At 34.7% G+C, this 16,998-nt stretch overlaps 1 protein-coding gene and 1 long non-coding RNA gene across 8 annotated transcripts; one reads left to right on the forward strand and one right to left on the reverse strand.

Annotated features, from left to right (window-relative positions):
• The first annotated feature begins 1,574 nt into the window (after positions 1–1,574).
• Positions 1,575–6,215, forward strand: LOC147388604 (putative disease resistance protein RGA3). Its single transcript, XM_086417682.1, has 2 exons — positions 1,575–5,368; positions 6,056–6,215. The coding sequence occupies exon 1, from the start codon at positions 1,837–1,839 to the stop codon at positions 5,320–5,322; it is 3,486 nt and encodes a 1,161-aa protein (XP_086273808.1). The 5' UTR covers positions 1,575–1,836; the 3' UTR covers positions 5,323–5,368; positions 6,056–6,215.
• Positions 3,991–16,382, reverse strand: LOC147388605 (uncharacterized). 7 transcript variants are annotated; one of them, XR_015170444.1, is made up of 11 exons: positions 15,997–16,382; positions 15,805–15,894; positions 15,549–15,660; positions 10,448–10,526; positions 10,209–10,346; positions 9,757–9,912; positions 9,141–9,216; positions 8,666–8,746; positions 8,478–8,558; positions 8,162–8,245; positions 3,991–5,285 (listed from the first exon to the last, which is right to left on the reverse strand). It is a non-coding gene; the product is annotated as an uncharacterized LOC147388605 (long non-coding RNA). The 7 variants fall into 7 exon arrangements; XR_015170443.1 differs by lacking the exon at positions 3,991–5,285 and adding an exon at positions 7,928–8,052 and having other exon boundaries at positions 15,997–16,381; XR_015170445.1 differs by lacking the exon at positions 3,991–5,285 and having other exon boundaries at positions 7,928–8,245; positions 9,757–9,864; positions 15,997–16,379.
• Positions 16,383–16,998: the final 616 nt, after the last annotated feature.

Genomic DNA, 16,998 nt, shown 5'->3' on the forward strand with positions numbered 1-16,998 from the left:
GATAGGTGTTATTGGCACCCCAACTTTTGCTTATTGAACACCAATTAAAAATAAAGAAAACAATTGAATGGTTGAGAATAAGTAAAAGTTTAGGTGCCAATAGAAACTCTCTCATTTTTTTTTTTCTTTTCTTTTGCTTTGGGTTTAGGATTTTATATGAACCTTTTTTTTAATAGTAAAAAACTATTAAAATTATTTGAATGAGTGCTATAATATTTTATAATATTGAGATTGTAATTTGAGGCAAACCTCAGTAACAAATAAAGAAAATAAATGAATGGTTGAGAAGAAGTAAAAGTTAGGGTGCCAATAGAAACTTTCATCTTTTTTTCTTAGATTCTTTTGTTTTAGGTTTAAGATTTTATATGAAATTTTTTTTTTTAATTGTAAAAAACTATTGAAAGTGTTTGAATGAGTGTTATAATATTTTATTCTGTTGAGATTGTAATTAGAGGCAAATCTTAGTTATAAATAAAGAAAATAGGTGAATGTTTAAGAATAAGTAAAAGTTGGGGTGCTAATAGAAACTCTAATTTATTTTTTCTTAGATTTTTTTATATTTAGGTTTAGGATTTTATATGAAACCTTTTTAATTGTAAAAAACTATTGAAATTGTTTGAATGAGTGCTATAATATTTTATTATGATGAGATTGTAATTTGAGGCAAACCTTAGTAATATTTGAAGAGTATGTTTTGATTTTTAATTGGGGTGTGATAATTAATTTAAGTAATTGGAATGTAATAAGAAAAAAATGGGGTGTCAATAGCCCTTTTCTTAAAATATCTCTCATAGTAAAAAGTTGAAACACCTCCTTTTATTTTTGGAGGTTAATTAGAAAAATATTTTTCATTCATTATTATTATTTTTTATCTGAATTTTTTAAGAAAATCATTTTCATTCAAAAAAAAAAATATTCATTTATTTTTTTTATTTTTTTTTTCAGGATCAGAAACCTTATTTTTGAATTGCCAGGTTGGTAATTCATTTGAGCTCAATGATCCTTACTAAGATTTCAAATTTTACCAAGTTAGTAGGAAAAATACTTCTTTAAAATATTTGACTATTTTCGACCAACCTTGGGCTCACCTTATGGCATCCAAAAACATGATTGGATGCTTCAACATTGCTGAGGACAAAAGTTTATGCACTTTGAAAAAATAAATTTTCAAAAAAGTTATTCTTCACCGATGTATTTCAATTTTAAGTTTGGGAGTTATTTGGAAGTTCGGTAATTTTGAAAAACTTGCATCAAGCTAAAAATAATTATTTCTTGAATTTTATTTTTTTGATCTAAGGCTTTCAATGAAATTTAGAAGGTTATAGTGTTGGACTGGTGATGTGATTATCCATATGAGTAAAAAGACCCTTAGTAAGAATTAAAATCTTATTACGTTAGTAAGACAAGTGTTTTGATATTTCAATTGAAAATGTCTATTTGAATTTGAACTTAATTAATAAAGAGTATAAGGATTGTAAAAAAAATTAAGATGAGGGACTGCAACAAAAATATTCCAAGGAATCCTCCAATGGGATTGCGCGGTCATTATGCGTCAACAATATGCCCGTCAACAAAATCACACTCAGACGTTATAAGCTAGCATTGCACAAAACAATGGAATCATTGTTTTAGTCTCCCACCAAACCAATAACAGATTCTAATTTTTCATTCCTGTTCAGTTCATCTTCACCCTTCATTCTCATTGCTTCCTTCATTTTGATTCATTGTTTTAGTCTCCCACCATAATAGATTCTAATCTTTCATTCCTGTTCACCCTTTCACTTCATTTCCATTGCTTGCTTTCAACCTTTGATCTCTCATCATACCAAGTAAACTATGGCGGAAGCACTTGTTTCTTCTCTCATAGAGCAATTGATATTCATCTCCCTACAAGAGGTGGAACAAGAAGTGGGACTTGTGGTGGGTGTTGATGAAGATGTAAAAAAGCTACAGACTACACTCAAATACATTCAATCCGTGCTCAACGATGCAGAGGAGAAACAAGTAAATAACAAAGCTGTGAAGGTTTGGTTAGAAGAACTCAGAAATGTGGCCTACGATATGGAGGATGTGTTGGATGAGTGGAGCACCAAAATTCACCGTTCACGAATTGAAGGAGTTGATGACGCTCACATTTGCAAGAAGAAGGTATGCTCCTATTTGCTCCGTCTTTGCAATTGCTTCAGTCAAGTTTCTTTGCGTCATGACATCGGCCATAAGATAAAAGAAATAAAGGGCAGACTAGATGTGATTGCAAAGGACAAGGACCAGTACCAGCTTATTGATAGTGGGAGGACTACTACTATTGAGGAATCACCAACATTTCGAATGACTAGCTCTATGCTTGATGTATTAGAAGTTTGTGGTCGTGACCACGACAAATACATTATTCTAAGCAAGTTGTTGAGCGAGAGTAGTCAACAAGAAACGCCCAATGTCCCTGTTGTCATCTCTATATGTGGAATTGGGGGAATTGGGAAGACTACTCTTGCCCAAATGGTCTTCAATGATCATGAGGTGAATAACCATTTCCAGAAGAGAATGTGGGTGTGTGTATCTGATCCTTTCGATTTAACAAGGCTTGCCAAAGCGATCATTGAAGCTGCTAATGAGGACGTCCCTAATTCCATTGAGTGGGAACCTTTGCATCAAAAATTATATACATCTATCACGGGAAAGCGGTTTCTACTCGTGTTGGATGATGTGTGGACTGAAGATCACACAAAGTGGAGTCCATTGAAGCTTGCTCTCAACGGTGGCACACAAGGAAGCAGAATTGTCATTACTACGCGCAGTGAGAAAGTAGCATTAATGATGGGTTCGGCCTACACTCATGATCTAGGTCAATTGTCCGAGGAGGGATGTTTGTTATTGTTTAAGCGTATTGCTTTTCAGGGAAGGAACAAAGAAGAGTGTGAGAAATTGGAAGATACAGGTAACAAAATCATAAAAAAGTGCAGGGGTGTGCCTCTTTTCGTGAAGACATTAGGAAGTCTCATGCTCTTCAAAAGAACCAGACGAGAGTGGGAACAAGTCTTGGAAAGTGATGCATGGGAATTACTAGAGGATGAAAAAAGTGAAAAAGGTGTTTTGCCTGCTCTACTGTTGAGTTATTATGCATTGCCCTCAAATGTGAAACGTTGCTTCACATATTGCTCTATATTTCCAAAAGATCATAAGATAGAAAAGGATGAGTTAATCAAGTTGTGGATGGCGCAAGGTCTTCTTAACTCCACGGGAAGAAGAGATTTGGAAGTAGTGGGCACTGAATATTTCAATGAACTATTGATGCACGCATTTTTCCAAAACATGGAACGAGATGACGATGGAAACATAATTTACTGCAAGATGCATGATCTTATTCATGATTTTACCCAATTTCTTACGAAGACTGAATGCGTTATCATAGATGATAATAACACAGAATTCAACAACAACAGCAAGACGGTCCGCCATTTAAACGTTACAGAGTCTACGGATTTAAGTTCCATCCTTCCTTCCATTTACGAGGCAAAGAATCTACGCACTCTCATTGTCGAAAGACAATATTCATGGCCATTAGAGTACGTCCCAGCTCTTTCTGATTTGTTTTGTCAATTGACATGTCTAAGAGAACTATCTTTGCGCCATTGGGCTCTTGAAGAACTGCCAAATGAGGTTGAGAAGTTGATACATCTTAGATACCTTGACTTGTCTTGGACAAGGTTGAAGGAATTGCCTGAAACAATGAGCAGATTGTATAATTTGCAGACATTGAAACTTAACGGTTGTACAAGGCTATATAAACTACCTCAAGAAATTGGGGAAATGATTAAGCTGAGGCATCTCGAAATTGAAGAAACTCGTGAACTAAGCTACCTACCTCAAGGAATTGGTAGATTAAGCTCCCTTCGAACATTGTCTAAGTTCATTGTTGGCGATGCCAGGGGAGGTGGATGCAAAATTGGAGAATTAAAAAATCTCAATCACCTCCAAGGGGATTTAGAAATATTTGAGTTGGAAAGAGTGGCAGATGTAAATGAGGCTAATGAAGCACAATTGAAGAATAAGCAACATCTCCATGGTCTAGGTTTGAGCTTCAAGGTTTGTGATTTGGAAAATGTGGGAGAAAGTGAGATAGAGAGGATTGTGGGTTTGCTGGAAGGCCTCCAACCACATCGAAACTTGGTGGAATTGCGAATAAATCGTTACTTTGGTTCTAAGTTTCCTAGGTGGATGGTGGATTCGATATTGTCCAATCTCGTTACTATTGAAATAGTTGATTGTGCGAAATGTGTGCAATTTCCTGCTTTTGGGAAGTTTCAATTTCTTCAAAAACTCAAAATTGAAAACATGGATGAGGTTAAATTCATGGGCCAGGTGTTTGGCCAAATTGCAGGTAGTGTTGGTCTTCCGATTGTTCCGCCAAGATTGAAAGAACTTGATATTGGTGATATGGTTAACTTGGAGGAGTGGGATTTGAGGGTAGAAGATGGAGTGATTATGCCATCTCTCAGAAAATTAACCCTTTGGAACTTTCCAAAGTTCCAGGTTTTGCCAACTCTTGGAAATTTACCAGTCCTTGAAAGCCTTGATATAGAACACATGGATTCGGTTAAATATGTAGGTGTTGATTTTTTAGGAATTAATGTGGATGTTGATGATGATGGTACAAAAAGTGGTGGTGGAGAATCAAGAGTTGTGGTTGCATTCCCACAATTGAAGGAACTAACATTGAGTGGTATGAGTGAGTGGGAGGAGTGGGAGATGCTGACAAGGGAAGAAGAAGAAAAAGAAGAACATGCTGCTGGAAGTGGAGGAAGAGATATAATCATCATGCCACTTCTCCACACATTACACCTTTATCATTGCCCCAAGTTAAAGGAGTTGCCTCACTACATATTCCCTGCTTCACTAAAGACACTGATCATTGGTTCTTGCCCAAAATTGAGTTGGACACCATGCCTTCCTCCACTACTTGAAGAGTTGACTTTAAATGGGGATGTAGGTGTTCTTTCAAGGTCATTGCCCACCAACCAAGTTAACAACAGCAACAACAATCTCAAGTCTCTGATTATCGTCGATTCACCACATCCGTCACTCCCTGAAGGTTTAGCTCATCTTACATCACTCCAAAGCTTGTCAATCTATTCCTCTAAGTACTTGACGTGCATGTCTGAGGAGATGAAACAGCTCACCTCGCTTCAAAGCTTGTCAATTCATAATTGCTCTGTTTTGGGAGCACGTTGCGAAAAGGAGGTAGGAGAGGACTGGAGCATCATATCACACATCCCCAACATCGAGATCTGGAATGACGAAGAGGACAGTAGTGATGGACTTTAATATTAGAGACACGCATGCATCATGACTCAACCGAGATCTAAGAGAGGTAAAATTCGTTTTTAATTAAGATTTTACATTTGAGGTTCGCTCTCATCATCACATCACATCACATGCCACCGGTTCAGATGATGGGAGAATACAAATAGATTCCCAATACAACACACAAATATTTCGAATTTATTTGTTTACTAAGGCTTGTTTTCCTCAAAAAGATTACCACATTTGCTATCCAACTCCACAGCCCTCTAGATTTCATGGAAAAACTCAGATTCCAAAGAACAATTAATTTTTTATTTTTTATTTTTTATTTTTAGCTTTAAACAATGTTTTGAAAGTGGACGTTGACCGCACTTCCACCGACCTCCCAAATTTAAAATAAAAATTCATCATTGAAAATTTTTTTTTTTTTCTTTGAAATTTGTTTTTCAAAGTTTGAAGTTAACTCAACGATTTTATAACCATGCTATAAATCAACTCTCTTTTTGACATTTTCCTAGGTGTTTGAATATAATTCATTTTCCCATGATCATTTTCTCAAGGAATTCTTATTCTCTTGAAAACAAATTCCATACAATGAAATAGACCCTATGGAATTAGTATAGGTTCTTTTGATAAGAGACATTGGCTTAGCGTTAAAGTCCTATCCATGTTTAGTAATTTAAACCTTTAAAACATTTTCTTATAGCTTTGTAATATGTTATTGACAGTCATACAAAATATTTGTTTTGTCCAGGATATGGAACTAACTAAAGAAGAAGTAGCAATTGTTGTCGCGAGTTTCATATTGTATTCAAGACTTGTCTATGACATTTGATATATATTTCGTATTATAAATTTGAAAAACCTTGCGTGATTTGATTTGTTATGTTTGTGTCTTGTATTTTATTAGTGACAATGGATATATATCAAGACAGATTAAACAGATTTAGCTTGTGATTTCTCCCAATATTTTAATAACTTTTTCCTTGTGAGCGGCTTTTTAATCTTGTATTAGGGGTTGCAATGTATTTTTTTTTCCTGGAAATAGTGAAAAAAAATCTTATGAATATAGGCCAATTTTGCCGAACTACTCTCTCTCTCTCTCTCTCTCTCTCTACATATATATATATATATATATATATATATATATATATATATATAGGGTCACGTTCAAGGGCCAACTTTTTGGCAAAACATTTTTCAAAACATGAGTTAGAAGTTTTGGAATGGGCTGATTTTTGGTGAGGATGATCTCTACGGTGAGGAGATCATCCTCACCAAAAATCAGCCCATTCCAAAACTTCTAACCCATGTTTACAAGTTGAAAAATCGTGGACCGTCCATTTTTTGTAAACTATTTTTGATGGGGTTATAAGTTTTGGAATATGTTGATTTTTAGTGAGGATGATCTCACCGTAGAGATCATCCTCACCAAAAATCAGCCCATTCCAAAACTTCTAACTCATGTTTTGAAAAATGTTTTGCCGAAAAGTTAGCCATATATATATATGGGTCACGTTCAATGGCTAACTTTTTGGCAAAACATTTTTCAAAACATGAGTTAGAAGTTTTGGAATGGGCTGATTTTTGGTGAGGATGATCTCTCTAGAGATCATCCTCACCAAAAATCAGCCCATTTCAAAACTTCTAACCCATGTTTACAAGTTGAAAAATCGTGTACCGTCCATTTTTTGTAAACTATTTTTGATGGGGTTAGAAGTTTTGGAATGAGCTGATTTTTGGTGATGATGATCTCCTCACCGTAGAGATCATCCTCACCAAAAATCAGCCCATTCCAAAACTTCTAACTCATGTTTTGAAAAATATTTTGCCATTGAACGGGACCATATATATATATATATGGGTGGTGCTCGAAGGCCCTAAAGTAAGCCGAACATTCTTTCAATGTATAGGTTAGAAGTTTCGGAATGGGATGATATTTTTTTAAATAAGGTATTTAGAGGCGGTTTTAAATTGCCACCAATTTCAACTAAACCGCCTCCAATATATTTAAGGGAGGTTTAATCAAACCGCCCACTATAGTGGCGTTGCTGATTCCTTCTAGTGGCCAACTAAGGGTGGTTCTAAAACCGCCTCTAAATAATGATTTAAAGGCATTTTTTATATTTTTAGAGGCTATTTGAAAACCGCCTCTAATAATAATAATTTAATGGCGGTTTAAAAACCGCCTCTAAAGAATATGATTTAAGGGCGGTTATTATATTTTAGAGGCTATTTGAAAACCGCCTCTAATAATAATGATTTAAGGGCAATTTTAAAACCGCCTCTAAAGAATATGATTTAAGGGCGGTTCTTATACTTTAGAGGCAGTTTAAAAACCGCCCCTAATAATAAATTTAGTTTAAAAAAAACAACATTAGAGGCAGTTCAAAACCGCCTCTAATGTTGTAATAAAAATTTAATAAAACATTTATTCCAAAATAAATTCTGCAATTATATAAAGAAAAAGAACTGCTATTGGCACTCCAAATTTCACTTATCACATGTTTATAAAAAGATGCCACAACCTGTAAACGAATATTTCACTAAACATAAACTGCAATCTACCAAACATGCATTTGCAAAATCCAAAAACAAAGTGCGCATTCACAAATATTTTCACTATAAAAAAAGAGGCAACTCTACGAATTATAAACAAAATAAGTAATTCAAACATTGATTCATAGTATTTTAAAACCTAATAATTTGTACATGAATATCATCTCTTCTGGTCCATCCTTTCTACCTTCACTGCATTTGAAGTTGTTAAGTGGATTGTTCATGCATTCATAAGATGAAATGAGTATAGCAATTTCTAATGACATGACATGGAAAAAAGATATATATGAATTTATATTACCATAGTTGGAGTTTGATCAAGAACTGCAAATCCTGCTTTAAGAAATCTTGATCCGACATCGACAACCACTGCCTCCATTGCTTCCTAAGAATAAAAGAAAGCAATGTGAATCTAAGGAAATTTGAGTCTTGGATTGGGATTCAATCACCCCTAGTTGCCCTCTACTAGCGCAATGTGAATATGAGTGTGTGTGTGTGTGTGTGTGTTTTTCCCTTGTATAAATAGAATATGAGTTAGTTTTAAAAAATCAAAATGGATAGTGCTAGAAAAAAATCAATCAACTGTCAAGAAAATTAGGAGAAGAAATTTGAATTACCTGTGAGATGTTTCCCTAGCTTTTTGATATGAATTGGTGATAATATTGAGCGGAGGATGACAATAGATTCATTTTGAAACCCTATATAACCATAGATAAATTTATTTTGAGTACGTATGAAGCCGAAGAAACATTCATATAACTCCAAATCAACTAATATAATTTGTCGAAGTACTTAATAGAAATACCTTTTAGAAAACCCTCCTTCCCAAAAAGCACGTCATCTATTTGATATGCAGAAGAAGTGCAAATAATTGTAGCTGCAGCATCTACATCAAAAGAAAAGAGGGAAAAAATACAGTTAATTCTATGGCGATGAACACAAGGACCCAGTTTTGTTGTGATAAGAACAAAATACTATATTAAGATGTGAGAAAACCTACAAAGTAGGGGAGTAGTATTTTCTACAGCGAAAAATATCACCGTTTACACCATTTTTTGCTAATGATGTGCAAGCTCAATATAATATATGCCTATAAGTAGCATACAACATCTAAAAAGAGGAAATTTTAAATAAATAAAAACTTGTCTAACATAGTGAATAAATTATTCTGTCTTCTACAATAATGCTTATGTTAATTGTATCATGTATTATTTGTATCAGTAAGTAGGGGTGCCAACACCATGATTGTAGAAAATAAAGAAAAACAGTAGGACACCAACCTCTTCTTGCCTCCATAGGGCTGGCACATTTAGCTCCACCTAACTTCAAAAACTCATCCATCACTGTGTCCAATGCCTGCATGTGGAATAAATGCAATCAAGCACCAGATTCACAGCCAAACAAAAATTTACGGACAGAAAGGATCAGACAGGACTCAAAGGGATTTTCAAACAACTACATACATGAAAGGAGAAGGACACTGGCACTCCAAAATCCAAACCACTTACATAAGAGAAATTATATGTTTATATATATGGATACATATAACTTGAGCAAAAATAGTCATAAGGACTATGAATTTCTGAAGATAACAATCCACCCTTCCTCTGACAATGGTTAGTAGTACCAATAGGGAAAATAATAAAATTCTAAGTTGTAAGCAGGGAAGAGGAAAAAAACAAAACAAGGCCGATAAAAATTTGACAATAACATGACATGGAAACCCTTCCTTGATTTTATTAAGAGGTATCACAACTCGCTTTCTGCCTTCTTGGAAGAAGGCATCGAAGAAGCAACTTCTGGAGCAGTAAGTGTTACAAATCATAGACATAACTTTGATAAGAACTAAGGCAAAAAAGGTGAGAGTTCGGGGCAAGTCATGGAAGAATCACAAACCTTGAGGCTGAGGTGGAGGTTGAGGTTGAGATTCAGATTGGTATTGTTCTCCTTGAGGGGCTGTTTGTTCTTGTTGCTGGGTGGCAGATGCTTTTACCTGTGCTTCCACTAAGAACTCTCCAATATTAAATGATTTGTTTGGGGGTGAAGCACCATCTGTATATATAGCATCACATTTATAGCATTATAAAAGCCTTGAAATTTCTAATCGATCATTATTTTCTCATTAAGAGCTCTTTCGAAGGGTTTGGGCAGAATTGTGTAATTGAGAACACTCTCCACCAATTGGCCGAGCTTTACTTTAGAGTAAGGGCAACCGGCGGGAGTTAGAGAAACCCATATTTCTTCTAGTTGTGTCTTCGAAATGAAAGTTGCACATAGAACTCACATTGAGTTTTAAGGTTGGTTTGAACAGATGGGTTTCCCCAAAAAGCCATGTTAGAAATACAAACCTTGAGGCTAAGGTTCAAGTTCAGATTGGTCTTCTTGAGGAAGTGTCTGCTGTTGGGCAGTAAAAGCTTTTAGCTGCTCTTCCGTGGTCGTTAAGTACTCTTCGCTTGAGTATGGCTTCTTTGTGGGCAGAGTACCATCTGCATAGATAATAATAATATTCTTAGTTTCTTTGCCTTAGCCTTTTTAATGCAAAAAAATGAAGAGATGGTAAAGAGAGGCAGGAAATAAACTAAAATACATATAGTTTTGGAAAGTTGCAAGCATTGTCTCTGTAATTCCCGATGCTGCAATTAGGTCTCCAAATGCACAGTTTGGACCTGCAAATGTAAAAAAAAAAAAAAAAAGATGGAATCGATGCGAATCTTAGAACATATATACATCATAAAATGCAAGATTATGGTTTTTCTTCTTTTATATAAAAAAAAAATCCTGACAGTACGTGCTCCTAGATCAAATATATTACTCTGTTGTAACTCTTCTAAGCATAACTCAAATAATGTTCATGTGGAATATGTACACTTAATAAGTTGCTCAAAAAATTGCATGGTCAACTCATCTTAAGACTTACAAGTAGAAAGGGATCTTATGGAAGGAAACATTTACATTGTAAGTAAGATATTCAGAACTTGAGACCTATCCTCGTAGTGAAGCCCCCAGTTGAAACATATACTCAGAAACTAATCAAATGAAACTTCTTAGATGACATATATCATGACCAAATTGAGACCAATTGTTCCACAATGGGCATGATCTCCAGATTTATGGTAGAGTCAATCATGTATGGAGTGGAAAATCAAAATAAAATTCAGGTATTTTATTGATGACAATGGTGGTGGTACCAGGACTCCTCAACCGCAAAAGGGTCAACAGTGGAATCATAGGTAGGGTGTGTCATACCCCCAATTAAACCCCATGACCCTCTTATATTCATAATTCCCCCCCTCTCCACCGATCGGTCTTATGGAGTAGTTGGTTGGTTAATAAGGGACTCCTGTATTAAGGCATGAATGGTAGGGAAGAGACACGAGAAGGAGACAAACTTCACTCACTCAACTCTAGTCCTTCAATGGTGAAGCAAAAGCTCAACTCTCGAGAGAGGTTCTTTACATTACACACAAAAATTATTAAAACCTTCTCTACACCCTCATCTCTAGTCTACCAACCATTGGACTCAATCCAAGATTTTGAAAATGGAAGGGTGCTGAACTTCCACGTAACTCCCAAATTTAAAATCAAAATTTAAAGATGAAAACTAACTTTTTTTGGAAAAAAAAAAAAAATTCAATGCTAATAGAAATGTCCTCTACAATCCTGAAGCATCGGATCATGGTTTTGGTGCCACAAGTTGAGCCCAAGGACCCTTAGTAAGGGTGAAATCCTTACTTAGTAAGGCTAGTCAGACTCGGTAGGAAACTATTGGCCCCACCAAGTATTCAAGATAAAAGATCGGCCTGATCAGATTACCATAACCAGTCATTTCTCACATAGCGACCTTACAAATGCTATACTAAGGTACTTGCAACAGTTAATGCTTCTAGAACCCCAACGTGTTATGACCAATATAATAATGTAACTATCATAGGACCAACATAATAATGTAACTATCATATGTTGGTGTGCAACACATATACAAGGTGTCTGACGTGCTGGCATTGAGAAACATGAATGCTGGCATATCCACACTCATGCACTACATTCTAATATTTAATTTTATTTAAAAATTATAATGCTTTTCTAATAAATATCAGTAAAAGAACATATGAAAAAATAAGTAAAACATTCGGTATAACATTAAGCTGGTAAGTAGCTTCATAAATACAATCAAAATGTGTAAGAGGAGAGAATACCAAGCAACTACAGTTAATGTTTAACAACTCAATTAAGTAGGGTGGAGCATACAATTCCTTTATTTAGAAATTATTTTTAAAAGTTCTCTAAAATAAAAGTATCAGTGTTGCATGTGTCGTGATGTGGGTTAGGACATGTAGACACGAGAATCCATAACCTCGTGTCAAACACAACAAAAACTCTAAAACACATTGATGTTGCATTATACCTTAGTCGGTTGAAAAGATAACCAAAATAAAGAACTCTATATTAAAAATATACGCTTAATAATTTTTTTATGCACAAGGAGCCGTAGAACATTAAGCTATCTGAACCAGGGGCTTTATTTCTTAAAACAGTTAAGAGAAAACTCCTGAAGAATTTCAAAGGACAAACCCAAATCCCTGTCATCTATATCTACATAGATAAGGAACAACCTATTAGTAATTCCAAATAATTTAGAAATAACAAGTCAACAAAACTCTAGAAAGCCCCAAGATAAATCATTTCCAGTCACACTTCGAGTGTAGTGACTACTGATTGAGTCATGAATTGGATTGGATGGGCTGAACTAGGGGTTCACAGACCCAACAGCTCGGGATTGGGAATAAAATCAGGAGTTGTGTAAAGGATTGACCCGGAATTTGACTCAAAACGATATATATGTCGAAATCCAAGATTAGTGTTCCAAGGGTTATCCAAGGTTTCAAGCCCAAAATACATGATATTACACAGGTTAGCATATCAAATGCTCAAAACCACAAAAATTATCTAATAATATATTATATACAGAATCAAACTAGGTAAAAAAGTCATATTAAAGGATCATAAAATAGAAATGACAATAAGATGTATATTTTCTTTGAAAACATTCAAACATGTTCGTTTTTCCAGTAATCCTGTATTGGCATCAACGACATTACTAATACATGAAAAAGGTAAAAAGCATACTCAACAACTTTTCTTTTCTAACTTTATCTTTGTAATGGGGTAATGCCCAAAAAGTATTCCCAAGTGAGAGACAACTCTCGAATAATGACAGGATGGACTTCGAATAACATTCGAGAACTCCAAATGGAGATAAGAAGTGAGACCAAACTTCAGAAGCTAACTTGAAATGGGAAAAAAAAAATTGTTCCACTAAATCTTGATCATCCATACACAGCCGCTCAAATGGAAAAAATAGGCTGGAACTCTTAGGCCCCAAATAACCATATAGGAACATGACATCAGGGGCAACCGTGTTAATGCTTGGTAGTAAGACCTGACAAAGAACTCCCCGTCCTAGCTGGCCATCCACACGCCACGGTCCTCAAACTCCAGAAGACCATGCACACTTAAAATACAACTCACAAGACGAGCAATAGAATACAACTCTGAAATCCCAAGCCATTTTTGATACCGAAGAAACTCTAAACTCAGAGGTTGGAAGCTCTTTCTTCTAGGATTTCACGAAACAACTATGTGAATAGCACATTTAGGGATGATAATCCGCACCAATGTTTAGTAATTTTTTTTAACGTGTAAGGATTCATGGTATGTTAAACCACCCAAAGTCCAAAATCTACACTCTAGTACTCTCTTTGAAAGAAAAAAAAAAAAAGATAAATAAATGACTCTTAAATGAAAAGAAAAATTTTGCTACCATCTATCTCGATCTCTATAAGTAGATAAGTGAAACCAACTTGCAATTTCCCAAAGTTTTGTTCCAAGCCCTCAAACCTCTAGAACACAAAACCCTAGATGTGGGGTTGGCTCTAATACCAAACGTTAAGAACCTAAACCAATACTCCAAAACAGGGGCGGAGCTAGTAAGGAGCTGGTGGGGGCAATTGCCCCCATAGAACTTTGAGACACCCTTATATTTTCAACTAATTACATGTCCCATTTATCCCCACTCCCTCACCTCTCTTCCTATTTGCCCCTATACCCTCATCTCCCTCCAATTTTTGCCCCCACACGATCTCCCTCTATTCAAGTTCTTCAACTATACAACTAATCATCGTTTGGCCCCACTACAAGAAAATCCTGACTCCGCCCCTGCTCCAAAAGGCCTAGACCAGTTGGAACGCCTTAACCACTTAGGAACGTAACAGAATTAAGTATCGAAAAAGCACAATATTTATTCACAAAAAAAACAAGAAATTGATGTCCAATTGATCGAAAATAATCCAAGTTAGAAAGGAGCCCCTGAACCAGCAAGAGAGAAAGACCCAATTGATCGAAAATAAATGTCAAAAACCACAATTTTTACACACGATAGCACATCAAATCCACATCATTATCTAATGATATATGAAATTCCTCAAACCTTTAGAACACAAAACCCATGCTATTGGACTACACATGATATGGATATCTATCTAGAAATATTCACAAAAAAAAAAAAAGATTTTTTTCAAAATCTTACACACATGAAATCATCAATATCACCAATCTTCAATTTCTCTAGAGATTTCAATAAAATAAATCAACAAAACCCTAGATTCAAACCCTAAAAACCAATATGAGCTCAAAAACCAAGAAATGTCTCGCAACCACTCATCAAAACCCTAATCCAAACCATCTGTAGATCAAAAAAGAAAAAAACACGAAAAATTCCAACAGAATCCACCAAAAATAGAAAGAAAAACATGAAATTGAAGAGCACCATCAGTGGTGCCTTCTAGTGTAATTCTTTTTTATTTTTTGGTGAGGTTTGTGGGATTATTAGTCAATAATTAGTAGACTAAGGTGGGTAATTTTGAACTTCACTTAATTCCAATATAAATATGGGGAAATCTAATGTTAATTTAAAGTTCTCTACATAGTTGGCATTTGCCCATATATTATAATAATTAATCCGATAACTAGATCAAAAGTTACGACTGTCTAAGTTTCACATTCAAAACCGTAAAATATTTTATTTTTTAAATTTTTTCACAATCTATAAAAACAAAATTAGTTCATATAAATATGTACATAAAACAACTAAAAATTTAATAAAATAAAATAATTTTGTTTACAAAGTCAGTTTAGGGAAAATTCAGCAATCTGAAATTTATACCTTTCGGTATAAAGTATGTCCAAAACCCACTCAAAACAAGTCTAAATAAGGAGATTTTTTTAATGGAGAAATTATAATTATTAGTAATCCATAAAAATAAAATCAAAAATCCTACACCATAGCCATCTAAGTTTCATAAAAAAAATTAAATCTAGACAAATAAAAATTCAAAAAATAATTTATTTTCAACTAAATCCAAGGTTTTGAAAATGGATGCCTACCGAGTTTCCAAAACTTAAAATTAAAATTTATCGATGAAAATTAACTTTTTTTCCTTTTGTTTATCAAAATTCTTAGAATTTCGTACTCTACAACCCATGGCATCGGATCATGTTTTTAATTCAACAAATGCTTTAACATTTTATTTGGCACATTTAAAACATTCGAATCAACACTGTACCCTAAAGATAAAAATAAATAAATAAATGATTAGATCATTCAAAACCAATTGATCAAAACAAATTACCTTCTTAAAATCCTCCTTTCTTCTTCTTCTTCTTCTTCAACCTTGAAAAATCGAGATAGAGAGCAGTAGAACAAAAGTTTAGGTGATTTGGTTCTCACGGATCGACCAAATGCTGTAAGTCAAATTTTTTGACAAAAAAATAAATTAACATTCGAATCAGCATTGTACTCTAAACATTAAAAATAAATAAATAAATAAATCATTCAAAACCAATTGATATAGAGAAAAAAAAAATTAAAAATAAAACACAAATTACCTTCTTAAAATTTCACTGACCTGTTCCAACTCTTGAAAGATTAGGCGTTTGCTAAAAATTCCTTTCTTCTTCTTCTTATTCTTCTTCAACCTTGAGAAATCGAAATAGAGTGGGATGGTTAGGGAATGGAACAAATATATATAGTGGGAATGGGAGAGAGGGAGAGAGGAGTAGAGAAATAAAAAAAAATACCGCCAAATTGAAGAACGTGAAGAGGCGAAATTTGTTGATCGATTATAGATGGCTTCAACAACAAAAACGCCTCGATTCTTCATCTCTTTAACGGCGTATTTGAAGAAATTTCTTTGGAACACCTTGATTTAGGGCAACATTGCCATAGATTTTCGCCACAAAACTCGTATCAGCTGGGTTCTTCCATCTCCATCTTCAAAGGCGATTTCAACGGAACAGCCGCCCATTGATATCCGATCGTGACGCTTCACATAGCCGACTATGAAACCACGATTTACAGTCTTCGAAACCCTATCTTCATCCCCTATTTCGACAGTTTTAAGAATCGCCATTTCAGGCGGTTTTTCGAAGAGCCCTTCCAATGGCTCATGTATTTTGCGGCAGTTTTGCGAAAACGCCGTTACGACTCCGTTTTAGAGAGAAAACCGTCTAATATATTTAGAGAGAAAAAACAAAAAGATGCGTGGGTTAACGGGCGTTTCTTTATAAAACGCTGGTAAAAGGATTCTATTTTAGGGCATTTTCCAAAAACGCCCTCATATTTAGGCTCAAAATCGTGTCTTTTTTGTGGTGATCACCAAAAATCAACCCATTTCAAAATTTCTAATCCCATCAAAAGTGATTTATAAAAATTAGACAGTCCACGATTCTTTCACTTGTAAACTAGGGTTACCGAAGAGATCATCCTCACAAAAAATCAGCCCATTCTGAAGCTTCTAAGCCATGTTTTGAAAAATGTTTGGCACAATATTCGGCTCTCTTTAGGGCCTCCAAACGCTCTCCCATACCTATAAATAAGTTACCCAATTATACTATTCTTCAAATTAAAAATAAAATTATCAAGAAATAAACCTCTTAACTAGTTTACACTTTATAACTACTATGTTGTCATGAACCCTTTGTCCATATTCTGGTCTAATTCTTCCCTTACTATTGTGATGTAAGCAAGTAAGCAACTCCATCGGTTTTGATACATAATATTTATCACTTAGTCAAAGTCTT

The sequence above is a fragment of the Akebia trifoliata genome, chromosome 12 (assembly GCF_017979445.1).
Source record: "Akebia trifoliata isolate Shusen 1 chromosome 12, ASM1797944v1, whole genome shotgun sequence".
NCBI lineage: Eukaryota > Viridiplantae > Streptophyta > Magnoliopsida > Ranunculales > Lardizabalaceae > Akebia > Akebia trifoliata.